Source organism: Elaeis guineensis, chromosome 5 (assembly GCF_000442705.2).
Source record: "Elaeis guineensis isolate ETL-2024a chromosome 5, EG11, whole genome shotgun sequence".
Classification (NCBI taxonomy): Eukaryota; Viridiplantae; Streptophyta; class Magnoliopsida; order Arecales; family Arecaceae; genus Elaeis; species Elaeis guineensis.
Window position 1 is genome coordinate 36382523 of NC_025997.2, and position 26641 is coordinate 36409163.

At 35.7% G+C, this 26641-nt stretch overlaps 1 protein-coding gene across 4 annotated transcripts; it reads left to right on the forward strand.

Moving 5' to 3' along the window:
- Nucleotides 1-2068: 2068 nt before the first annotated feature.
- On the forward strand, nt 2069-25034 carry LOC105033965 (DNA repair protein recA homolog 2, mitochondrial). Of its 4 annotated transcripts, XM_010908950.4 has the most exons (9): nt 2069-2389; nt 2894-2948; nt 4359-4427; nt 11705-11925; nt 14345-14432; nt 15667-15839; nt 16918-17064; nt 23448-23582; nt 24220-25034. In XM_010908950.4, exons 1-9 carry the CDS (start codon nt 2288-2290, stop codon nt 24505-24507), a joined length of 1278 nt encoding a protein of 425 aa, XP_010907252.1. In that variant the 5' UTR covers nt 2069-2287; the 3' UTR covers nt 24508-25034. The 4 variants fall into 4 exon arrangements, with proteins under 4 accessions (XP_010907252.1, XP_010907256.1, XP_010907253.1 ...); XM_010908954.4 differs by lacking the exon at nt 11705-11925 and having other exon boundaries at nt 2071-2389; nt 14340-14432; XM_010908951.4 differs by lacking the exon at nt 4359-4427 and having other exon boundaries at nt 2071-2389.
- The last annotated feature ends 1607 nt before the right edge of the window (nt 25035-26641 follow it).

The window sequence follows — 26641 nt, forward strand, 5'->3', positions numbered from 1 at the left end:
TATAATATTATTATAATTAATAATATATAATATAATATAATATCATGGATTATAATTGAATCTAATAATAGATTATAATATAATTGATTATATTATATGTTTATAATATATCATAATATTAATTTATTATTATATTATATTTATAGTATAATAATAAATATAATATGATATGAGATGTAATTATGAGATTTGTTGGTGGCATTTTAGTTACCAAATCAGTTTCTTAATATTAGTCGGAAAGTATTTTTATAAAAAAACTCCAAAATTGAGTTTTTCCTAAATAGACTTTTTAGCTTTCTAGCAAAGTTAAAATAATTTTTTATTTTTTTATCAAACATCATTGTATCATCCAAAAATATTTCTGAACGGTCAGAAAATATTTTCTGATACTCCAAAAGCTTTGTAAAATAAGGCCAAAGGGGCCAAATTGGGTATGACTAAACTCTGCTTTCAACAAGGAACTAGAAATTGCAAGCACCAATATCTACCATGTCTAGTATGTAATTATATACAAAATAATATTGTGTCCACCAAAATTAAGTCCAATTTTACTGAGGCTTGCAAACCTGATTTGTATTAATTTGTTTGGGTCTCCAGTCCAGGAAAAATTAAACTTAGATGTGCTCACCTAGCCTAGCCTATTTTCAGCCCTAATCACAATTAAATTTACCAACACTAAGTAGCTTTTGTAAGGTAATGTTCACAGCAGAGTATTTTGCAGTGCATAAAGCGGATTCACTCATCCAGTTCTCCCAGGGGCATTGGGTAGAGAGAAAATCGTGCTTAAGTATCACTTAGCATATTGAAGGAACATCGTAAGTTTCCCTAAAATGATCAGGCAGTCAATTAACATATAGACAATATAGAAAAGAAGGCCAACGAATCTTTTGTTTAATGTAATTTATGATTGATGGATATCATTTTTTGCTTTTTTTTAATTCTTTTGTACAATACAACATGATATACTGCCACTAGGGTTTGAATCCTCCATCCCATCTAAAGGCAAGCTCTCATGAGAATACTGCTGACTAGCCAAGCTAGTAAACGTTCTTATGTTTGAACACATACTAAAAAATCTTGAAAACATATAGAAATGTGGTAATCATGGGTTGGTGTGCTACATGGGAGTCGACGATGTTAGTTGGGCCTAGCCTACTACTTAGCCAACCAATCATTGAGTTCCACATTAAACCAATGATTTGAGTGGTGATTTGATGGGTGACCTTTAGAATATTTCCTTTTCATATTTATCAGCTTTTGATGTATCAATACTAGTAGAGCTATAAGTGGATTGGGTGATTAAGTCAGACTAAGGCATGCTTGATCTCCATGCGATGATTTCATATCCAGATCATGATTTGAGACTCAGATGCAACCAAGTAATTGATTAATTTGGGTTAAGTTAGATCCATGGAATAGATTTAGACCTAATGGGTCATTCATGTTCGATAGGGTCAAGCATGACCTAAATCCATAACTTAAAAAATTCGGATTTAGGTTAGGACTGCAGCGAGATTTATGATTCAAGTCATGTAGCTATCATTTTATAGTTAAAATATAATAATAATAATAATTAAAAATAAAATTATTAAAAATTTTAAAAAATAAAAAGTCAACTTAAATCTGAATTTTTATTTGAAAACTTTTATTCATCTAAATAATTGGTCATTGTTATATTTACAAAATATGGTTATATATATATATATATATATATATATATATATATATATATATATATATATATATATATATATATATATATATATATATATATGATATATTATTTACAAAATAGTTGATATATTTGAGATTATTATAAATAAAAATCCATCATAACAAACAATGAAATATAAATATTTAAATATAATTAAGTAAAAATGATGAGTGAAAATTCAATGAGTGATATGGAAAAAGAAAAATTAGTTTAAACGAGGATTCATTCACTGAAGTAAATGACGAACAAATTAGGTTGCTGAGTATTTTGGAGGTCATTTATAGATTGACACAGTTCTGTCTCAATCCTTTCATAATATTTTTCTTATAAATTTTATTGGATTTCTTCGTTAAAAAAAAAAACCAAACCACATCCGCCCTCTGGATAACAGGGAGCCTAGTTTCCATTGACGGAGTCTGCTTTCGGGGTCAATTTGGAGCTCGATTAGCGTCGGTGTCGTCGGCCAAAGCCCGGCGCACAACGTGAAATCGGAGTGTATTGTGCCATGCCCATGGCCGGCAAATTGAAGCCCTAAAACGCTCTCGCCGAGGAGGGAAATCAAAACCATTCGCCATGAGAGCCCTGAGGCCTCTCTCGCTACTACGAGCGATTCGTTCTGCCAGCGTCGGAGGATGGCTTTCGGGTGGCCCCACTCCTCCCTACTCTCTTCTCCAGGTGCTCTTTCCTCGTTCCGATTTGTTTCTTTTCGTGATCCACACGGGTCTTTGAATTCGAACAATGATCTTCTCCACTATCAGTTGTATCTCATGGAGTAATAACAATCTTCTGGATTTAGTTTTACATTTTTTCCCCTCATTAAGAATACCAGTATCGTGTTTGTTAAAATAGGTTGCATCTTGATGGAGATTATAAAGTTTGTGCACGAGTTGTAACTGTCCAACCCTGCGATTTTGGTTAACTTTAATTCTGGACAAGATTATTTTCTCCTTTTGGTTGATTTTTTCATTACTCGAAGTTTGGTCATATTTATATGCATAGTTGGATGTATGTAGAAAATTTTTGACCTCGGTAAGAGGGTCTTTGTATCGTCTGCTTTGTGAGGGTATGTCTATATATTTATGCATACTTGGCCGGCAATGTCAAAATTTCACTTCCAAGATGTCTGCAGTTGTTAAGAAAACTATGATTTTTATTGCTTTTTTATCCTTTCCTGTTTAGAATGGAGAAAGAGAAATTTTTCCTTGGAGAAAGGTCCGTTGCCTATCATCAACTGGTATGATTGTCAGCTTTTCTTTAGATTTGAATATCATCTTTAATTTTCTAAAGTGTTGTTTATAATTACATATAGAACTCTTGTACTGGAATATTATGGACTGTACCTTTTTCCTCGCAAAGCTTTTATCTAATGCCTGCCTCATGCCATTCTTTGCTATATGAAATGTGACTGCTTCTTTTTGGACATTATATATTAGATAGGGAAGCAAATTATGACAAAGCTTGCTGCCATTCTTTATTTGAGGCTTATATTAATTATCAATTTATATATAATGTTATTTACATGATGCAGTGCAAACTTCATACTGTATATGCTGATTGATTTAGGACAATATTTCCTCTCTTTATTCTGATTGATAAAAAAAAAAAAACAGTAAGCCAGGTGGACAAACCACAACACAATATATGGTGTTTTCAAGAAGCCACTATTTCCAAATTATATATATAGGTGTCTTAGGAAGGTGCAGTAAGTGACAACCAAAATAGCCACCACGAACCCAAGTTGAAGCCTGTTTAGCAACCATAGTTTCTTGGAAAAGATTTTCCAAGGGCTTATCTCAGGCCCCTGAAGGAACCCACTAGTCAAAAACTAGGGAATATGAATTTACAGATGGTTGGTGATTTAACTTGAGCTAGGCTTACTTCTAAAACTTGCTTCCAGAATGTACATGCCGTTGAACAAAATGCAAGCTTAATGATGTACTTAGCCTAGGGGGTGTATTTTTATGAATGTGGCTCTGAGAGTCTGGGCATTTAGTGGTTTTCTTTCAGGCAACTTCGTGTTTGTAACTTAACTATCTCTTAATTATGTATTTGCCTCCTTCTAGGGAGTGATAGTTGCCAAAAGAATTCAGTAGTTAATCTCAGAAGAGTTGAAGCAACCATTTTTATGCTTTTTCATCCATGTTTGACCTATGACTATGTTGAGCATGTATACTGCATCCTTCTAGAAGAAACTGACATTATGTTAAATAACTTGGAAATTGGCAGCTTGTAAGCCTCCGTATGTGTTAGAAAACTTGTCTCATTGTTGCTTACCATGCTTTTATGTGTTACAAAACTCACTTCTGGAATTTTCTCATAGTTACTTGTGGCTAATAAGTCCCCATATGTAGCTTGAACATGTTTAATTAAGCCTTGTCTGAATGTACACATTTCAGCTTCTAGGGAGTTTGATAATCTTTCTTGTAAAAACAACCAAACTTGTCTGATTGATTGAGACTCCTTATTCTATATTTTTAGCTATGATATCTTATAAAAGAATACATACCATGCTTTTATAAAGGATTTTTTTTTTTTTGATCCCTTCAAGTACTTAAATGACATGCTGAATCATTTTATAACTTCTGTTTCAAAGACTGTCATCCAGTCCGCTAATTTGATTTTATTCAAATCTTATTTTTTATAGCTCCAATCTTCAAAGACACTTCAGACCCAGGAACATTGGTGCATGTCACCCAACCTTTAAATAAGAGAGGTACAAGCTAAGACAATAGTATTTTTTGCTTGCAAGTAATAGAAGGATGAATTAAAACTTGGCTGACTATAACCTAGAAGTCCCTGTCCCCTGCTCCTCTCTCTAAGAACTCTTTATAATCATTGGCTTCTCTCTCTTTACGTATTACATGAGGATTGGAAGGTTTGTCTTCCTCTCTTTCCCTTTTTTTGACTGTCTCTATTTCTTTCCTTATTTTCTTCTTGTTCCATTTCTTTTTTCCTTCTTTCTTTCTCCTGTCATTATCTTCCATCTCAGTCTTCATTCTTTTTTTTGTGATGATGAGATCTGATAGCTTTTTGATGTAGTATATGACAGCGTTTGCTGAACTGTCTTGAATCGGATGATTGCGGGTGTTCCGAGCTGTATCAGTGGCAACTTAAGACGGTTCGGCCGGGCAAATCAGAACACCAGAGGAGGGAGAGGGAAAGAGAGGAAGAGAGAGAGAGGAGGGGAGAAAAAGAGGGGATGATGCCCTTGGAGGGCTGCATAGGTCTTTGCGGTTCGATGTCGTCGATAGGGTGATTAATCGAGAGAGAGAGGGGGAGTGACAGCACCGGAGGGAGGCATAGCCGACGGAGAGGCTGCCAGAGGGCATCGAGTGGCCACCGTAACCATCGAGCGGTGGAAAACATGTGGACGGAGCCGTGGCTGCAGAACAGGGGCGACCGCCCCTCTTCACTCATCATGTTTGTTGAAAAATGATGATGAATGGTGAAGCTGACAATGGGTTTGCCGGTTTCATTTAAATTTTTTTAAAAAAAGTTAAAAACAGCGAAGCTGGCAAACCCATTGCCATCGTGATTTTAATCGGGATTTTTTTAAAAAAAAATTCCGAGAAACAGGGGCGATTACCTTCCTTTTTTCTTTCTCTCCCCCCTCTCTATCTCTCTCTTTTTCTCTTTTCCTCCTCCCCAGTTTCCTTGTCCTTTGTGTCGGTTCGCACCGGTCCAGTCCAGTCTGGTACGGATCCATACCGGCTCGTACTGCCGGCCGGCACAGATCCTGGTTCCGGTTCCGATTCTGTCTTCCTTGGTATGTGATCCCGGTCATAATATTAACTAGGATTTACTAAAGATCTGAGTCAATGATTAATTAATAGAAGTATCTGAAGAGCAAATCACAACTATACATGCTTTAAAGACTTGAAGAAGTTTTGTTAGTCATCAAGGTGCAGAAAGAATATTAAAAAATTTCTTTACTCAGAGCCAAAATACTGTTTTTTTTGTAGTGTAGCTACTGTTTATGTTACTATGGCGTGGTACAACATTGTAACACTTCAGTATCATGGCCTAATCTATGTTACTGGTACCCTTTGTATAACCAAATTTCTCACACCTGGCACATGGAGATGGGTTTTGGCATGACGCATGTATGAATCCACCTAATGAAATTCTTGAATAATGAAAGATTTGATGTTTAGGCATGGATCTACACCTGATACCTGTACCAAAGTCCATGTAATCTAGGGTCTAAGAAGGGTCCTTTTCTGGGAATTGATTGGGGTCCAAAAGTTTATAAGAACCTAATTGGCTGGTTAAAGATCAAAATATGCTGTTATTTTTGAGAACAAGAACAAAGAAGTTCATGACAAGTCTGGCCCTGCTTCCTTCTTTTATTTCCTATCAAACTTTTATTCTCCTCTTCATATCTTTTATCAACTCAATCTACAAGCGTCTTTCACTATTTCTTCTGTAATGCAAAACTTATTGCTTCACTTATCTCACTTTTCTTACTTTCTGTTTTAGCTGATTATTGATCTTATGATCCTTTGTATTTCTGTAATGGTTAAATTTTGATGTTGTATTATGGGGATGTGATGCTGCTTTATTTATCTTTTCCCATGGGATCAGAAATTTCACAAATACTCACAAAGTTTAAGTCTTTAACTACTAGAACTCTTAGAATATCTTTCCAAGTATCACTCTCCATTATACGAACACCAGGGCAGCTTTATTTGATTTTCTGTTTGATCATGACCATGAAAAATTCCCTCTTTTTGTTCTGTTTGTGGAAACTGGATGGCAAGCTAAATATTTGATCATTAAGATTCCCTGATTGGTCGTTCATCACCTTCCTTGCAATTTCTTTTCTTCAAAGGTGCATTGGTAGATATGCATTCTTCCCATTCAACAGTATGATCTTTGATTCCATTCTATTTCCTTCTTGATCTTTCTTTAATACTCTTATGTCTGCTTGATATTATTGGTGAGCAAGGAATCTCTAATTAATGCTTTTTCCTTTAAAGGTGCATTGGTAGATATGCATTCTTCCCATTCAACAGTATGATCTTTCATTCCATTCTATTTCCTTCTTGATCTTTCTTTAATACTCTTATGTCTGCTTTATATTATTGATGAGCAAGGAATCTCTAATTAATGCTTTTTCCTTCTCTACACTGTTTACATCTCTTTTTTCTTGGGCCCTTTGCAGTATAATTGTTGTTTAATCAAATTGGATTGTTATTGTAAATACTTTTGGTCGAAACTCGTTGAGGATTGTTAAATGTAGTTAATATGTATGTGGATTGATTATAACTAGTCCATCATTTGGAGATGTTAGATTCTGCAATACAGTTGCTACTTTGTTTATCAATGGTCTAAGGATATGCTGATCTAGAGATGGGTAATGGGCTAGGCCGCCCATGACACGGCCTGGCTTGGCATGAGACGGGCTGTGCCTGAATGTAGTTAATATGTATGTGGATTGATTATAACTAGTCCATCATTTGGAGATGTTAGATTCTATAATACAGTTGCTACTTTGTTTATCAATGGTCTAAGGATATGCTGATCTAGAGATGGGCAATGGGTCAGGCTGCCCATGACACGGCCTGGCCTGGCATGAGACAGGCCGTGCCTGGAGATGTTAGATTCTGTAATACAGTTGCTACTTTGTTTATCAATGGTCTAAGGATATGTTGATCTAGAGATGGGCAATGGGTCAGGCCACCCATGACACGGCCTGGCCCGGCATGAGACAGGCCGTGCCAGGCACCGCCCGTTAGCTACAGTGCCGTGCTGTGCCTGGCACGGCCCATAAGAGGGGGGCCGGGCTGGGCTAGGGTTTTCTGGTCTACAGCCCAGGCCCGGCATGGCCCGCATGCTAGCCCGGCCCCCTTGAAATGGGCCGTGCCATGGCACGGCCTATTTAGGCAGTCCTTTTAGGATTTTTTAAAATTTATAAAAAAATATGTATGAATAAATTAAAAAAAAGTTGGGGCTAGGAATTTAAATATAAAGCCACCTTGTTAGGTGGGGGGTTTGGCGTGGACCAGTTTATTAATAAATATCAAAATGGTACAGGGAGAGAGGGGGTTAGATCTGACCTCCAGAGTACAATGAGGAGAGAGAAAAAAGAAATAGAATTATAGAAGTGACTCACCTCAACAATTAAAAAACTTAATACAAGTAATAAAAGAAGAATAGGTGAAATCGTATCAGCTTGTCTCTGCTCTTACTGAACTGCTTTAAGACCCTCTCTCTGCTTTTTTGTGGTAGCTTGATAAAAATTCTACTAATTATCGGTCTCGTTTGTGTCATCATCAGAGGATGTAGTAGAATATCCACTTTTATCTTGAAGTCTCGTCTCTGCATCCAATTAATCTTTGAAGTAGAGCAGCATCTCCACTGTCTCACCGATCATCCGACTTCTTTTTTCATCAAGAATACGCCGACTTGCATTAAAAACTGTGGACATCGGTCAGCTAAAATATCGCGTGCAATGGCAGACAAAATAAGATATTGGTTTTTAACACTTCCACCAAGCTAACATATCTAGATTATCTATTTGATTTTCATCATATACAGAATGAAGATCATTTCATAAATAAAATTCTAGTTCACTACTTAAAGTAGATGAAGATGCAGATAAACTTGAAGCATATGTCTGTCTCCTATGTGCAATAAAACTAAAAACAGATGATCAACGAGAACTATTAGAAGAAACGATAGAGCTTTATGCTGGTAATTTAGATCCATGAATTTTTTCATCATATAATGCATAAATATCATAAAAAGTTTTGTTACCTTAGCTTTAGTGGGTTCAGGATCAAGTATCATGTTTTCACAATATGTATCAAGTAAAGTTAGCACACCACTCAATTTAACTCATGGATCAAATACAGCAGCTAAATTATGCATAGGACATACCTTGTGGTAATATTCATTCCATTTAGATTCCATTTGTTCAATAATAGGCATTAAAACATCATTAAATCTATATTCTATAAATTTTCTACTAATATCAAATGCTTGTTGTAAAAACGAACATGAAGTTGGATAATAGATATTAGAAAGAACATTAGTAGCATGATAAAAAGTAACCAAAAAATCTTTCAAAATTTTATCTTTAGTCCAATCAGTTTTTGTCAATACAAAATCTAATCCACGGTCATTAATATATGCACTTAATAAGTTTTTATATTGATATGCATCATGTATCATGCTATATGTTGAATTCTAATGAGTCATTACATCAAGTTTAAATTTTTTAAAATGTTTATGGTGATCTACACACAGTTGCTTAAATTCTTGAAGTCTTACTCTTGAAACATGAATAAAAAAAATTGCATTTCTAATTTTTGAAATTATATCTTGGACCATGCCCATACTAGCTTGTACAGAAAGATTTAAGATATGACATGCACATCTAATATGCAATAACTGATTATTTAAAATGGGATGCAATGAGTCCTTCAATAATGTAACAGTAGAATTATTATTAGATGCAGTGTCAAAAATAATAGATATAATTTTATCATTAATTCCAAATGAACATGCCTTTTGGTAAATAATATTTGAAATTTGTTGTCCAGAATGTGAAAAATCAAAAGTACGAAAAGCAAGAATATGTTTATTTAAATTTTAGTTATTATCAATATAATGAGCAGTAATAGAAATAAAATAATTACTATCTATCGATACTGATCAAATATCAGAAGTTAATGAAATTTTTGAATTTAAGGCAGAGAGAGTTTCAATTAAATTTTGTTTCATTGTTAAAAAATTTGTCATAGTTATCCTTCTAAAAGTATGCCTACTAGTTCTTTTGTAAGCAGGCTGTACGATTAATTGAACATATTCTTCAAAATTAAAAGACTCGCATAAACTAAAAGGCAGTTCATTCCTAACTATCCATTTAACTAGTACTTTTCTTTGATTTTCGTGATTATATGTCAAATTATCTATCAGAGATCCTCCTTGTACATTAAGGGTACTTTGGAGATGAGAGTCACTCATTCTATGACTCTCTTGATGTCTTCTCAAATGGTTAGTTCTTCTGCTACTGGCACAACTATAAAATTTGGCACATTTTTTACATTTTGCTTTTCAGATTCCATCAACACAAACTCTTTTAAAATCATTCCAAACTGCACTAGTCCTCTTATAGGAAGAGATTTGATGTTGACTAGTTTCAAAGGGAGCAGGAGCAATGGGATTAGTTTCCTCTACCTTGGAAACTGGGGGAATGCCAAAATGGCTCTCATCATAAGATGTCATTTCTAAATTTATGAATCAAAAAATAAAAACTAATCGGAGGTGGAGAAATTGAGTAGAGGTGGAGGAATTGGGTGGAGGCAGCATCGAGATTTGTGAGCTTTTTCTTGTGCTCCTCGACAAGGATCTCCTCTTGTGCTCTTCGACAAGGACCTTCTCTTGTGTAGCACTTGAAGATTTACTAAATACAAATTAAAAATTAAATTGTTAGAACACTTACAATATTGCTAGAAGAGAGTAATAGTAGTAGTAGGAAAGGAGAGAAGAGTAGATTTGGTGTGGTGAGAATGGGAGAGGAGGAGGCTATTTATAGGAATCCATAAATTTTTTTTCCAAAATATCCGTCAAAATAGCCATTTTATGGCTATTGGGAGGGGTAAGAAGGTAAAAAAAAATCCAAAACTAGCTGTTTTAGGCCGTTATGGGCCGAAACGGGCCGTGCTAGGCTCGGCCCGTAACAGCCTCAAATAATGGACTGAAATGGGCAGTGCCTGGTATGGCTTGTTTGCAATTTTTTTTTTTTTTTTAAAAAGGCCCCACGGGCCAACGGGCCATGCTAGGCATGGCCTGTTTAGATTTATACGTTAGGTTAACACTGGCATCCACATCGCCAATGGAGAGCCTTGCACAAGCTGAGCCTCCATTTTATATACATAATAGATTCTGTCTTTTGCTGCAAGTTATCTGTCCAAAATCTATTTTGTTTTCAAACAAAGGTGGCAGGAGTGCTCCACTTGTAACATGGTGTAGATTGAAGCAATGTTCAGGAGGCAAAGGGGACATAACAGAACTGGACAGAGATGTTGAAATACCTTTTATATCATTTTCTCTTAGTATGTGTAAATGGTAATGCACCACAACACTTGATTGCTTACATCAATGCGCCGAACTTTGTTATTAGGAAGGTTGTTTGATGTCACATTTCAAAGCAAAGTAGTCATGGCGCAAAATGTACACCAAATGGAAAAATATGTGCATATAACTCTGTGAATTTAGATATTATGAATGTTGAATTTTGTTGCACTAGTGTATGCTAATTAACCACCATATCCCAAAAGCTTAAGCTAAGAAGGAAAGAGTCAAAAATGTATATTAGGCTTAATGTCTCACTCACTGGTGGTCCAGATCACACACATGGAGACTAGAGAAGAGGCAAGATGGCAGTTGTGTAAATTGAATGAATAATGGGCATTGAGGGGATTTGAACTCATGACCTCTAGCAAATCTAAGCTCTAATAGCATGTTAACTAACCACTTCACCCCAAAAGCTTAAGTTTATAGGGAAAGAGTCAACAATATATCTCATGCTCAACATGGTCATCATTTAAAAGGTATGGCTTGGTTGCATTCTCATGTTTCCTATTGAATGTTTTTAAGCACTATAAATATTCTACTTCATGATTGGTTGCTGATGGAAAATTTACCATATTTTTGGCCTTCATACAAATCGTGGGTGTGTAGCCAAATAATAGTAGCACTCTAGCAAAATTGTTACAACAAAGTCTTATCGATTTGGTAGTTAGTTCCTTCCTTATCACAGTCATGCATTTTATTTTTCCAAGCATGCTATTTTTGATATAAGATGCCTTTAGTCCATAGTTCTACTTTTATCATATATATTTATAATATTATGTAATACAATACAAGGTACAGTTAAACCCATGTAGGTAAATTCTTAGTGCTTCTTTGATGAGATAACACAGAAGATTGGTATTCAGCATTACATTATGATGTTACTTATTAAAACAGTCAAATTTTCAGTTGAGACGTTGTTGGAATATGAAAGAGACCAGCCTCTTGATGATGGAAAAGTTATTGAGAAAGACACAACCCTTAATCTTGCTCTCTCTCAGCTTGCAGCTGATTTTGATAGCGAATCTAATTTATCTTTGAGCCGGTTTTTCTGTACAAGATATACACCTGTGATCTCCACAGGCTCTCTGAAGCTTGATCTGGCTCTTGGGATTGGAGGATTGCCAAAGGTGCTAATGTTTGACAGCATGTTCATGAAAATAGTCACATCTTTCTTTTATTGATTTATGGCACTTATATTTTGTTTTGTTATTTATGTGTCGTAATACTTTTCATGTGATTGTTATAAGTTGTTAGTAGTTCATTTTGAGCAGTAAGTTCACATTTCTTGTCTACTTGATCATTTCTTGTTTGAAAAGAAAACTTGTTCTGGATCAACCATCTTTTTTAATTTAATGATATCCTATTTTGTTGCTGTTAGTAGGCACACCATGGAATTTTATTGATTTCTTTGGGTGCGGATTCGTATACAATCTTCATTATTATTTACTTTTCTCCTTGTCTTATAGAGAAATTATTGGTTAGAATGGTTCTATCACTTGTACGTTACACCACCCAATAACAAACCAGCATATCATCTATTATTGAAAAAGATGCACCGTTATCCAAGCTCGATTGAAAATTTTAAATGAAAAAAATTTTACTGTTAACTATGACTGGCCTGACAATTTTTACTGTTTTGAATGGGAAAGGGTTCACTTTCTTGGATGGTGTGCTGGTTTATTATTGGATGGTGCAAGGTACACGTGGTAGAACCGTTCTAACCAATAATTTCGCTCTCTTATATCTACCTAAATTTTAATTCTTCTTCTTAGTTTAATCGAGATACATGCCCTATTACTTGTTCAAGCTATATCTGCCTTCCATTCAGAACAGGCAATCTATCTTGAATGGTCTTCGATAGCTTTGTTTTGTATCATGGTTTCTTGTAGACTTTGGTCATATGTGCACATTTTTTATCCATGACCTTATTTTTTAGTCAGCTTTATGATGGCAGATGCTATACATATTGTTAAATAATAATGTCATTTAGCTTTGATGGAGTCAATAAGACAAGGGCTCTTTCTTGTTCACTTGAGTCAACAAATTAATATCATATAAAATAAAAAAAGAAAACAAATTATTGAACATGTAAGTCTGTTTGTGATAGTAATTAGTTATCATTCCAAGACTTTGCATTGTTCGCACTGATAAGAATTTGATATATATGTTGTTGTGTAATTTACATGCCTTATCTTTAGAAAGATACCAATGATATGCATCAAACTGAACTTTTGTACGACATTCTCTGAATGTCTCAATTTAAATAATGGTGGCTGGACTTCTTCATGTGCAAATTTAAAGGATGATTTTGATTTACTATATGTGTAAACTATAGTCATATATGAAATTGCCTTTTTGTTTCTCATAAATGTGAATCAGATACATGGATTATGTATTCTGTTGATGCATGACCCATCTTTTTATATTCGTATATTAGTTGTGATTAACCAGTGGCATGTATAATAGCAGTCTGAGGTAGGCCATTTGGTGGTATTTTCTGGAGTTTTCAAAGGTTTGAAGCAAGGAATTCCATACCGGCCCAAACCGGCCGGTACACCGTGTATCGAGCTAAATCGGTGAGGAATCGGGATAGTTTGATTGGGGAAAGTGGTATACCTGAGGAGGAAGAGGGAAAGAGAGGAGAGGGAGAGGGCAAACACTGTCAGAGGCTAGCGGTGGCCCGTTGCGGCCGTCGGAGGGCCGCGAAAGCCTCCATGGTTCGATTGTCGTCCGATAGGATCTTTAAACGAGCAAAAAAGAGAGGGGGAGCGATGTGTCGGAGGGAGGTGGAGCCGACGGAGGGGCCTCCGGAGTTTGTCGGGTAGCCACCATGGTCATCGGACGACAGAACCGCACAGGGGGAGCCATGGTTGTGGAACAGGGGCGATAGCTCCTGTTCCTTCATCGTATTTTTTTAAAAAGGACGATGAATAGTGAAGCCGGCAATTGGTTTGCCAGCTTCACTTTTGATTTTTTTTAAAAAAAAATCAAAAATAGTGAAGCTGGCAAACCAATTGTCAGCTTCACGCTTTTCTGAGTTTTCTTAAAAAAACCTGTGGAATAGGGGCATTGATCTTGTTTCACGCTCGCGGCGCCGCATGCGTGGAGTGCACCATCCAGTCCGATACGGACCCATACCGCCGGCCGACCAGTACGGATTTCGGTATCAAGTCCACAAATCTTGATTTGAAGAATACTGATATTATTCCAAATAAATACTTCAGCTGCTTCAGATATTTTGCTTAGCCGAAGAAAAACTTATGCCAATTAGCTTCCCTTGTCTCTCATTGCTTGGGTATAATTTTTCTTTTCTTTTCTTTTTTTTTTTACTGCTTGCATGGGAATATCATGCATTTAAATCATGATAGTTCGTTGATGTCTTTTATTTTATCTGATGATTTGATTTTGTTAGTTTCATCTGCTTCGGACTTTTATGATCTTGCAATATATGAAACTACTAAAATCCATGCAACTATCACTCTTGAATTATTCTTGTGTAGCAAAATTTATATATTCTAAATTTATGAATTTAGGTTTGTAGTGCAGGGGAGAATAGTTGAAATTTATGGGAGAGAGGCATCTGGAAAAACAACACTTGCACTACATATTGTGAAGGAAGCTCAAAAGCTTGGAGGTTCTTCTTTCTCCATGTTGATTTTCTTTTTTGAGCAAAACTCTGTGCTAATTTCCCCTGTTATGAAATTAATCAGTCAATGTTACATTGCTGTGAATTATCAGTGTGATGTAATTAGGCCTTCAATGTGAATGATATTGTCAAGGAAGCTCAAAATCTCATGGTTTTACTCTTTGTTGATTATAACCTAGTGAATGTTTTAACTTCTACAATTAACATGAATTTTATGATGGCATATGTCTTTCCTTTTCTATGAAAAAAGATATGGTTGTTATCACACAGTACATCAACTGATGATTAGGTGTTATATCACAAAATACATTAACATGAATCTCATGGTTTTTCTGTGCTACTTTATATATATATATATATATATATATATATATATATATATATATAAAATCTGATGATTAATCAGTCAATGTTATATTTTATGAAAAAAGATTGATTTTTTATGAAAAAAATTAATTATTAGAATATGAAATATCACAAATACATCAACTGATTTTCATGAATGATGTGAATAATTTTTAGATAAGTAAAATAAAGCAGTATCAGAAAATAGATATGGTTGTAATCCTATTGGTTGAGTACTTGTCACCCAAGTCATAGGTCATGGGTTGGACTTTGAATATAAGGGTTATAAGTTTTTTAATTTTAATTTTAATTTTTTTATTTTAACCAGATATCTGGGTGTGAAAATCCTTAAAATCTGAATCTGGATCTGGGAAAATTTATAGGTAGGTATCAGGATCCATATTCGGATTCAGATATGGATACCAGAATTTTTATCCTTCTGATCTGAAGTGGATGCCGAAATGGATATGGTGGGTAATATGCGACCTATTTTCAGCCCATGCTAGGTACATATTTATTGAACATCTCATGCACATATTTTTGAGTATGACTACCAGACATCCTGTTCTTAGACTCATGAATAAAACTATCCAATGACCCCTAAGTGTGCATCACTGTGTAAAAAAATAATCAATATTTTCTTCAAAATTGATAATTAATTGGATTTTTGTGCAAAATCTACCTTCCATTGTTATTTTGATTTCTTATTTCTACAATTCCTTTGATCCATAATATATTCCTGTCTTCTTTTAGGCTTTTAACCTGCATTCCTTCCTCTTGAAACTGCATTGTGCACCTCACTCTGCCATGAGATCACTCATCATGGATGGTGCTTTGATTCTGCGCACAATAATATTTTTTTTTTTTTCATTTGCAGGATATTGTGCTTATCTTGATGCAGAGAATGCTTTGGATCCATCTCTTGCAGAAGCAATGGGTGTAAACACAGAAAATCTACTTATTGCACGTCCTGGTTGTGCTGAAAATTCCTTGAGTATAGTGAATACTTTAGTTAACAGTGGATCAGTTGATGTTATTGTTGTGGATAGTGTACGTAAGCTTAACATTGTTCTTTTCTGGACATAATGTTGATCCATTTATATTGTGATCTATTAGTTATCATGTCAAAAGTTTGTTTTCTTTATTACTGTAGCACCTTGTTTTTCTCGCTGTGATTGTGAGCAGTGAAATTTTGACACTTAATAAAAACAATCGAAATCCCGCCATGAACTAATTGGATATGTATTTTTTTTACCAGACTTGACAACTTCATTATGGCGCAAATGTTTAAGATATGAAATTGCGAATATGATTTTGATATATCTTAGGTAACAAGGAAACAAAAATGATCATAAAATTTTGCAAACATAAAGAGCTATGGATTAATTTATTGTATTTTATGATTTGACTATATCCTTGCTTGGAAGATTGAAGTGTAAGTCTTTTGCTCTGAGTTCATCTCTTTGGTATCATCCTGACAGTTATATGAAAAATGGGCATCTAGGTGTTCACCAAACAAGAAAAGAGGATGTTCATCTTACTCAGAATTGCCTTTCTGGATAGTTATTTAATATTATTAGGTGATTTAATAAGTTTATTTAATATAGAGAATGATATTACTTGCATCATTTGGTCAAGTTTTAATTTTTCTCTGATATTCTTTTTTCTTCTTTAAAAATTCCTTTACCATTCAAATCCAAAGTCCGAACTCAGGTGTCATTTAGTTCTGAAATCTGAAGTGATATCTAAAAGAAAAGGCTAGAAGGACATTATTTGCTGAACTTAGATATCATCCACGAAACTCAAGCTAAAATCAGTCATATCTTATTTGTTTTTGAGTTTGTGGTTTTTAATCTGGAGCAAGAAAAGGAAGATGGGTTGGTTTGGGAGTTGCATATTTGCTGATACATATACTTGTGTTTTCATGTTCACATGTGCGTGCATGTAACCAGATGTCCTATTCTGCTAGGCATAACAACATGAATCATTTGTCAACTAGTGTGTAAATTTGCAATATCATGTCGGTGAAACATTACTACAGATTGTGTGGCTAACTGGCTACAGAAAAGGAAGATTGTTTTGTTTGTGATTTTGTGACTTCTTAATTCAAATTGCTGGATAATCACAGGTGGCGGCACTTGTTCCCCAATGTGAACTTGATGGCTTGATAGACATCAATTCCCAAGAAGTACAATCACGTTTGATGACCCAAGCACTTCGAAAAATTCAGTACTCGCTAAGCCGATCCCGAACACTTGTTATATTTGTTAACCAGGTAGACTCTATTCTTTTGACATTTTGTTGGAATTCATTGATTTCAGGGAAACCTTTTGAAAGGATTGGCAATTTTGTGGGTGTGGTGATGGTAGATAGTGTAAAGCACCTTGGTCTACTTTAACATCTATGTCAGTTAGATTCTTGACTATTTTCTGAAAGAGCTTTGTCTATTTTGACATCTAGATATATAAGACTTTGGATTATTCTTTTGGAAAGTAAGTCTGATATTTTCAACTTATATATTTATTTATTATGGCTCTGCTAGAAACCTAGGTGGTTAATTATGTATTTCTACTAAATAGAACCATATTAATTCTTGTAATGGTCTAACCATGCTCTCTTAGAAAACATAAGGTTCTCCAAGATGTTATAATGCATAGATTTTTGCTTAATAGTGACAGCCCAATATGACAGGGTTTACTCTCATGATTTCATACATCTCTACATATGTAGGATAGGGCAACTGAACTTTGAGGTGTTGAAGACCATGTCATGTAAAACACAAATCCATGAGATCATTCTCCTAAAAATGGTGCAAGCACATTGTCAATTACTCACATGCATGGTGTTGCATGTGGCTTCATGCAATTGGCAGAAAGTTACGTTGTGGGCAACTTAAATGAAGCCTTGGACTTGATTGAATAGCAATACTGATTCGATTATTGATATTTAACTTTTGGATACTTTTAAGTACTTTATTCTTATCAAATATGACATCTGTAGTCTAATTGTTTTTCATTTAGTCCTTTCCCTAAATCTTTTAGTGTTTCTTCAATCTCCAAAATCTGCCTTTCAGCTGTCTGATACTGTTTACCTGAAATAGCGACCCAAGAGGGGGTGTTTCTACTTGAGCTTAAGTGTATATGATGTGAGTGTGTAGCATAGAAACAAAGATAAATGAAATGGTAAACAGCTATTTCAGCAAAAGTAAATAAACAAGAATAAGAAATAGAGAAGGTATACAAAATTTGTAGTGGTTCGGAGTATTAATCAACTCCTATGTCCACTCGCCAAGGACTTTCTCTTGGGAATTCTGCTAGTAATCTAGAGATTGCAAGTCTGTTGACTTCACAAGCCTTCTACCCAAAGCTTTATCCCCAAAGATCGGTTACAACCCGCTTACCAAGTAGGGTTAGGCCTTTCTTCTTCCAAGTTTCAACACCTGAAACTCTTACACTTACTTTCACAAGCTTACAACAGTAGTCAAGACCGTCTATAGGTGGATCACACAGATGTTGCTTAGCACATGCACTCAAATGGAGTGGAATGATTGAGCCAGTGAAGCTCTTAACTCGTTTTCTTTGGAAATGAATGCTCACTTATCTCTCTTGTTCTCTTCTCCTTTTTCTTTCTTGTTATCTTAAATGCAGAGGATGCCTGTTTAAATGCTGGAGATCCTAAGGTAGCTGATGGAAATCATTTAATGCTGCCGTTGTTGCACCTTAAACAAGGTTTGCCATCTCGGTACTGGACCCTGTACCAGTGAAATCCCACTGTAGTGATGGTATGCGATATGGTTTAGTACGTCTGTGTTGGTAGGAGGTGGTTCAACGTACTGGTATGGTATTGATACGATACGGTACATCCAGTACTGCTCGGTATGGGGTGGTACAGCGAACGTTGGCCTTAAATGCTCAGCTGACCAGCTGTTGGAATAGTTGGTGGACTGTAGAGAGGATGGCTGCTATCACTGAGGAGATGACTCCTATAGGTTTGCAGATGGCTCTTGACTTTATCTATTTTTGTTCAGTCCCCTGCAGATGACTCCTAGCATTTGGGAGGTGGCTTCTGAATTTCTGCAATGTCGGCTCCTTTTGCACGAGTCAAATCCTGAATTGCGGGAGATGACTCCTTGATCGTATCGATCTACTCCTAGACTTTGGAGGCGACTCTTTTCTTTTTGCAATTCGGCTCTAGGAGGTGGCTTTTGGAACTCAGTGAGTTAACTCTTCTAACTAGAGACAACTTTGGACAAGCAAGGTAGACTCCTTTTCACTCAACTTTTTATTAGTGTTAGGGAGATAACTCCTGTTAGGTTGGAGACATTTCCTAGCCAACTCAGCTCTTCTACACAGCCTTGGAGACGACTCCAATGGATATGGAGACGACTCCAATGCCTTCTCAACACTTTTAGGCTTTGAGCATCCTGCATTTCTTAACTTTATACTAAAACAATTTAAAATCATTAGTAACTTCTCAAATGTTTTGTTAACATCAAAATCAATCCTTAAGGGTCAACAAATACAAATTGAAGCCCCTTGGCTTAGTGCAGCCATCTTTAGCATTCTTTATAGATGAATGCATCCAATGCATCAGGACATGTTGGATCTCTTAAGCTTTCTATAATGTGAAATTTTCCGAACTTTACTAATGACCATCCACATCTTTCTTATGTCGATGATAATGAACTAGATCTCCTATCTCCGCCATATTTATTCAATTGTGGCAAGATTGAAATTGAAATTTTACATCTTTCAGGTTATCAGGGTATTATCTATATTTTTGATTTCTTAGGTTAGTTAAGTCTTGATCTGAGCTGGGCTGAACATAACTGCACTGCTTAGCGCCACCTTTAAGCAGTCCATAACATCTGGTTCACTATTAAAATTGTTGAGCCAACCTGATCTAACTAATGATCTCAACTCAATCAGTTCCAGAATGTATTTACTTGATGCATTTGTACTCCATACCTTTGCTGTATCATGTTCTTGTGCCCTCTTAAGTGCTCAATATTTGTACATAAGAAAGGTCTTGTTATTGTATATGATGGTTCAAGTCATTTGCTGTGACATCTAGTACACTACACGTGATAATGCGTGATACATTTTACTATCTTCAAGACATTGAAGGCTTCCAAGGGTGTAACATGATTCAAATCATGCCTAGTTATGAGATATTGAACTATGGGTCTACAAAAATGTTGTGTGCAGTGTTCAGCCTTGGAACCTTTCCTGACATTAGGACACTGAAATCAATTTACAGCAATTAATTTTTCAGTTGCATCTTGGGTAACACATTGGTTTCTGCATGTCTATGGAAGGAATGTAGCATTCAGGCCAATAGCAAGTACCTAGCAAATATTTATTAACCATATAGTTGTTTCTACGATTTGCGAACATTTTCCTTTTCTCAATTCTACCCTTGGTTCAAATTAATCTGTTCATACATGGTTCTTATTAATCTCTGCATTCACCCTTTTCTAGTATTATTTAATTTATTTTCCCATCTTTGTTGTCGATTGCAAAGTCAATCCTGGGGAAATTTATGTAAATTAAGTCATGTGGTGTACCTGCTGAGTAGTTGGAAGTCTATGTGCTCTCTTGTTGTATCGATGTAAGGTTTCCTAAACTGTTTTGCTGGTTAACACTATATCTTTCCATACTTTTTTGCTATGTCAAAAGAAAACTGTATGTGCACTACTGTGACCACATCTATGCCACTTGTGGGACATTTATTGGCATTTTAAACCAAATAAAAGAAAAAATGCCGCTTATAGGTGATATGATGGTGGTTGGGCAAGCAAAGGGTTTCTCAAGAGGGAAATTTTCCTTGGAAGTCTAGGGATGGTAGTTGCAGTTAAGGCTTTGGTAGGACAATTTACTGATTTTAGACTTTGAAGAGCTGGAAAGTAGGCTGTTTCCAGTATTCCTATTGAAATGTTTGGAATGTTCATACAAATAGGGCTGCTATTTTAGGTATTTTTTTACCAGTCTGTGTAGTAGCTTTTTAAATATTCTACCATATAAGGCAGGACAGTGTATGCCATACCTACCTAGTAGGTTACTGTAGTACTGACGCATGGTACTGTTTGCTGTATTGTATCTCAATAGTTTGCCCTGTGTCGAATACAGGGGCATACTGAACTGTACTAAGCATACTGTACCACACCAATAAGGGTCTTGGTAATGAGACTTAAAAATGTTGCTAGGTACTCTTCTCTTTCTTTAATCTCTATCGTAAATAAAGAAGATAATTCAACAAACCATTAAGATGTAAATCTTTCTTTCAATATATTCATTGTTTTTCTAAGGTTTTGTATGATATGCCATAGTACTTGCCATAGTGCCCATGACGGGCTGTGCAAGCTAAGCCTTTTTGGATTACTTGTTCTTTAAGATGCCCAAGTATAGTAGAATGATGCTTAAGATTCCCAAGTCCAGTAGGTCAAATTTTGCTCTTTTGAATGTGGATGAAAGGTAAAAGAAAACTAGATTTGACTAGGGGTACAAATGAGCCAAGTAGCTCGTGAGCTGCTTAAGCTTGACCCATCTTGACTATTACTGAAGGCTCACGAGCCTAGTTGAGCATATATATTTTTAATACTATTACATTATATTTATAATATATATAATTAATTTAATATTTTAAAATATGATATTATGTTATATTTTGTTTTAACTATGTTTTTTGATTGTGAACTCAAGCTCGAGTATGGTTCAATTGATATTTGAGTCGAGTTGATTTGAAGTATTAGCTTTTTTTTCGTTCTAGTCGAGCTGTAGTTTGGATATTAAGGTTCGTTCGATCTCGAGTCGAGTTTCGAGCCTGCATATTTTGAATCGAGTCGAGCTCGAGCCTCTAACTACTTGGCTTGATTGCACCCATAGATTTGACTAAAGAGGAGTTTAAACAAAAGTAATGGTCAAATGTAGCTGAGCTTCTTTTGAATTCAGAATAAATGTTTCAAGCTTCATTAAACATTTTAAACCAGATCAAAAGTTTTAATACATGCTATTTATAGATAAAGCAATAGCCTAACCTAATCCTAAAGTTAATCCTGACCATTGGTTTTAGGATTTCTCAAAACCTAATAATCCTTACTCGTGCTTCTAGATATTGCCTACAAGCTCGAGGAAGTCAATTTACCTGAACAATAGCCAAAATAGTCACTGTTATAGTACCCAAGTACTTCCTGCAGTAGAAGCTAAAAATACTGCAACCGATGAATGCTACTAGGAGTGTTGCTGAGACAACGGGCCTCAAATATTGCAACCATTACAAAAGATAACATGCTGTCCTTGATTCTACTTGTAGTACAGTTGCTATGAAGACTCTATTGATCACAATGCCTTTCAGAGCCATGACCTTTTATGAGCTGCTTTGCCTTCTAGGATCATCTGATGGTTCTTGTTCTTGTGCAAGTTTCCTTTGTGGGCTTATTGCTTTACCTTCAACTTCCTTGTTGCTTGTTCTATTTATTCTGCCTAATTTTTGTCAGATATTTTGGAATAGTTTTCTCAGAAGGTGGGGCTTGATACTGGCATATGCAGCATATGTAATTCTAATCAGTTTATTGTATTACCTGGGTGGCCTACCCTGACCTACTGCTTTGCCTGTGTGTTGGAGGTGGTGACAGTGTGGGCACATTATGCAAGACAGTTCTTCAAATTCATTCATGTCAGGCTGTTTTTTCTTTTGGTCCATTGTAACTTTAGTTTTTCATAATTTGTTTTGTGGTGATGGTTTTTTTGTTGGAAGAAATTGATTCAATTTTTTAGCATCTCACAGTGAACCACACAATATAATATAGTACTGCTTTGTGAGCGAAACTATCTAGGAAAGGATCATATCTGTAATTTTTGTAGGCTCGACCATGCAATTGGGAGTCAACTTTTAATCAGGAACACATACCATTTTCGGATATATTTCTCATCAAGATATTTTAGGAATTTCAGTTTGCTCTGACATGATTTATGAGATAAAAAAAAAATATAAGAAGACAAGCCTTGATACTGGTATATGCTGTCTATCTAATTCTAATCAGTGTATGGTACTACCATGGGTGGCCTACCCTGACCTACTTATTGCTATGCCTGTGGGGTTGAGGTGGTGACAGATTGGGAACATAGTGCAAGCCAGTTCTTCAAATTCCTTCGTATCAGGCTGTTTTTTTTTTTTTTTTTGGTCCATTAGAACGTAACCTTTCATAATTTATTTCATCATGACAGTTTTCTTGTTAGAAGAAATTGATTAAATTTTTTAGCAACTCACAGTGATCTACATAACATCATATGATGCTGCTTTGGGAGCAAAAACTATCTAGGAGAGAATCATATCTATAATTTGTTGGCTCAGCCATGCAATTGTGAGTCAACTTTTAATCAGGAAACATACCGTATCTGCATTACTCATGAAGATATTTTAGGCATGTCAGTTTTCTCTGACATGAATTATGAGATAACAACAGATGAAATGCAAAATAACTTCAGTGTTAATTTAAGATCTGTTATACCTGATTCCTTTTACCATAATTTCTGGCTTACTGTTCTTTCAAATCTGTACATTGTATGTAATATTTAATTTATTCCCCACCCACCCCTCCTCTCTTTTCTTTCTCATATGTCAAGTAACATAAGCTCAAATGGCATGCATAATGTCCAGGTTAGAACAAATTTAACATCAAATCGTGGCTTTGGGGAGATAAATGAGGTAACTTGTGGTGGAAATGCCTTAAGATTCTATGCAGCAATACGAATGAGAATTACAAGACGCGGCTTGCTCCACGGTGAAGATAAGGTATGCTCCTCAACAAATATGGGTGTCTTGTGTCAATTTATCTTCCTACCTCTATTAAAATATTCAAAGCCTTCTAGAATTTTATTGTACTCGTTGAACTAAGAAATATGTTTTGGAACCTATGTCAGATCAGATTCAGTGCTAACTTGAGTTAGATCTGAGAGTTTCTCACTCTCTGAAGGACATTTTTTAAGTAATAGGAAAAATCGGGTTATGTATTTAAAGGAAAAAGAAATAGTTCTCTAGGTTTCTTTGTTAGAGGCCACTGTAATTTTCTACTATAATTATTTAAAATTGTTATAAATCATAGTGAAGAATAACTACTGTTTGACTAGTCAAAATTAAGATACTGCAATTCATCCATTTTAAGTGAATGGTATGGTTTTCAAAAGCAGCTTAATCTATGTATAGTCAGATTAAGAACGATCCTTCAGACGAGCATTGGCAAAACATGCTATTGCACACTGTATTTTCCATTCAATGAAACGAACTGAGTATATGACACCGGTTTAGAGTAATATAGCAGCGATAATGTAAATACTGCCTTCTTTTAGTGTTTCACTAAATGAGTGTAGACCATACTTATCTAGCTTTTCATTTTTTTTTTCCAATCCTAAAAGAACTTTCTCTGTTCTAGGTCACTGGCATTGGCATATTAGTGCAAGTCATGAAAAATAAGATGGCACCTGCAATGAAGAAAGCTAGTCTGGATATAGGATTTGGCAGGGGCATTTGTCATGAAGCTGAGGTCTTAGAGATGGCTTCTGAGCGTGGAATTGTTTCGAGAGAAGGAAAGGGATACTTGATAAAAGGAGAGTTTCTCAAAGACCAGCAAGAAGCTGAACAATTTCTTGAGAAAAATAATACTGTAGCAGATGAGCTTGTTCATGCGTTGAGAAACCAATTGTTTCAAATAGCTGTGTGAATTTCCTGGTGCATAATCTGAGATCAGGAGCTGATGATTTTATATTTCTATATGGTGGAAACAGTGAAGTTTCTCTTGAACAAAATGACATTTCAATATCTTGATAAAAAATTGAAGATAAAACTGTTAAATGGTTACAAGGTTTAATCAGAAGGTAGCATGGATATTCTCAAGCAGCAATAACCTATATCAAGTGACAGTTGCTATGAAGCCGGCATTTAGAAAGTTTGAGATTGTTAAGCATCAAGTCATTGTGAGAGCTAGACATGTGAAAATTTAATATGCTGCCATGTTTCAGGTGTTGACATGTAGCCAGGAATTGATTAATGAGGCTGTGCCCTTATGTGCTGCAACATTTCCTGTTCATCTGAACTGTAAGTATATCTCTATTAAATACTTTCATATGTGCATATAATGTACCTATGAATTGAGCATATTAAAAGCAACATGCTCGGAATATTCAGTTACTGGACAATCTTTTGTTATCAATCTTTTAACAGTGATGCTGAGCCTCGTAAGGTTATTTATGCTCGTACTTTCATGGATGTATTTTCTGCACCTACAAAATTTTTACTGAATATCTATTGTTCCAATCTGTAACGATTCTGCTGAAATTTTATAGGTGCACCACCTTCCAATTCAAGGGCAAGCCTTCCTTTTGTTTCTTTTATTTATATTTTTCGTTTAATAGGCCCCAAGAATTTTCAATTGTGAAGCATCCTCTTGTCAGGCATCTTAAAGAAAAGGTTATGCCTGGAATTTTCCCAAGATTTCTGGATTGGCCTACCTTTGTGTTGCAGACAGGGACCCTGTTTGCCTCTACATGGATGGCACTTAAAATTTTCGTTCTTTCCTCAGATATCAGTTAATAGGTTGTGGAACAACAGGACATTCTGCAAAACAAAGACTTGTTCCATACAGTCAGCAGTTCTATCTATCATACTTTGATTTACTGTTGATTTCAAACCGGAGATGGTCTTATTTGTGCTCTGAAAATGCCTGTATGGCCTTCAAAGACTGTTAAAATGACCAATTCCTGGAAGTAGGCGTTGAGAGCAAAGAAATTGTTTATCATGTCGATCTAGCACTAGTGCTTTTGGTGTTCAGAATATACGTTGGGAAGGCTGGCCAGAGATTTCTTACAAAAAGTTCCAAGACCTATCACTCTGTAGTGAGGAAAACGTTGATTCCATGTGTTATTACCTATATTTCTGATGCTCTGAACCCTTGAGGCAACTTACTCCTCATGTCGCATCAAGATACGTGACTCAGAAGACAAAAACTAGCAAAACGAAATGATTTGAGACGTGAGATGACACATTTTTGCTTCCTATATCATGTGGTTGAAGGAAGCTGGAACATGGGCAATTTATCCAAATGGAATGCTACACTTTATGGGTTCCACAAAGATGCGTGGCCTGCTATTATGTTTGTCAGCAAGCATCCTGTTTCTAACTTTACCAATCAGCATTTTTTTTCTTTTTATTGTTCTGTTCAAGTTCGGCACAATTCATGGGCATGAATTAGCGCGTATTGGTGGTCAGCCAGGCTTCACACACCTGCTGCTTAGACCATTTGGTAGCCCCTGATAGCTAAATTTTTGTATCATTTTCTCTTCATGAAATGTTTATTTAGCTTAGAGCCATAAGTTGCGAAGGCTAGCTTCACTTCTTCAACCTTCCCCCTACATCATTGCACCTATCATGATCATTTACATGTTATTCTGTTGCAAGGATGGCTACTCTTATTCATGCATTGCCTCCCAATAAAATTTGGTGCCGAGGGTCAAGGCTAAAATTTGTCTATTCCCCAGCCAAAATTTAATCTATTTGTGGCCATGTTACCTGGTAATTCCGAATATTTAGAGAATATTCCAAATGTGGCATCATGCCTCTTCGTTGGTCGATCTTTTCTCAGATTTATTTCTAAGTGCGTTGCCAAAAGAATGTCAAACTTGTTACATCAAAGTGGGTTTCTTTTTCCTTACGGTACATACATCAAAGTCTGTTTAAGCTACCAAAATTAAAATAGAGAGAGAGAGAGAGATGTGGTGCACATAAACCGGTCTGCGTTAAGCGGCTGCAGGACCAACATGGCGTGTGTAGGTGGTTTTTGCCTACTCTGCATGCTAGTT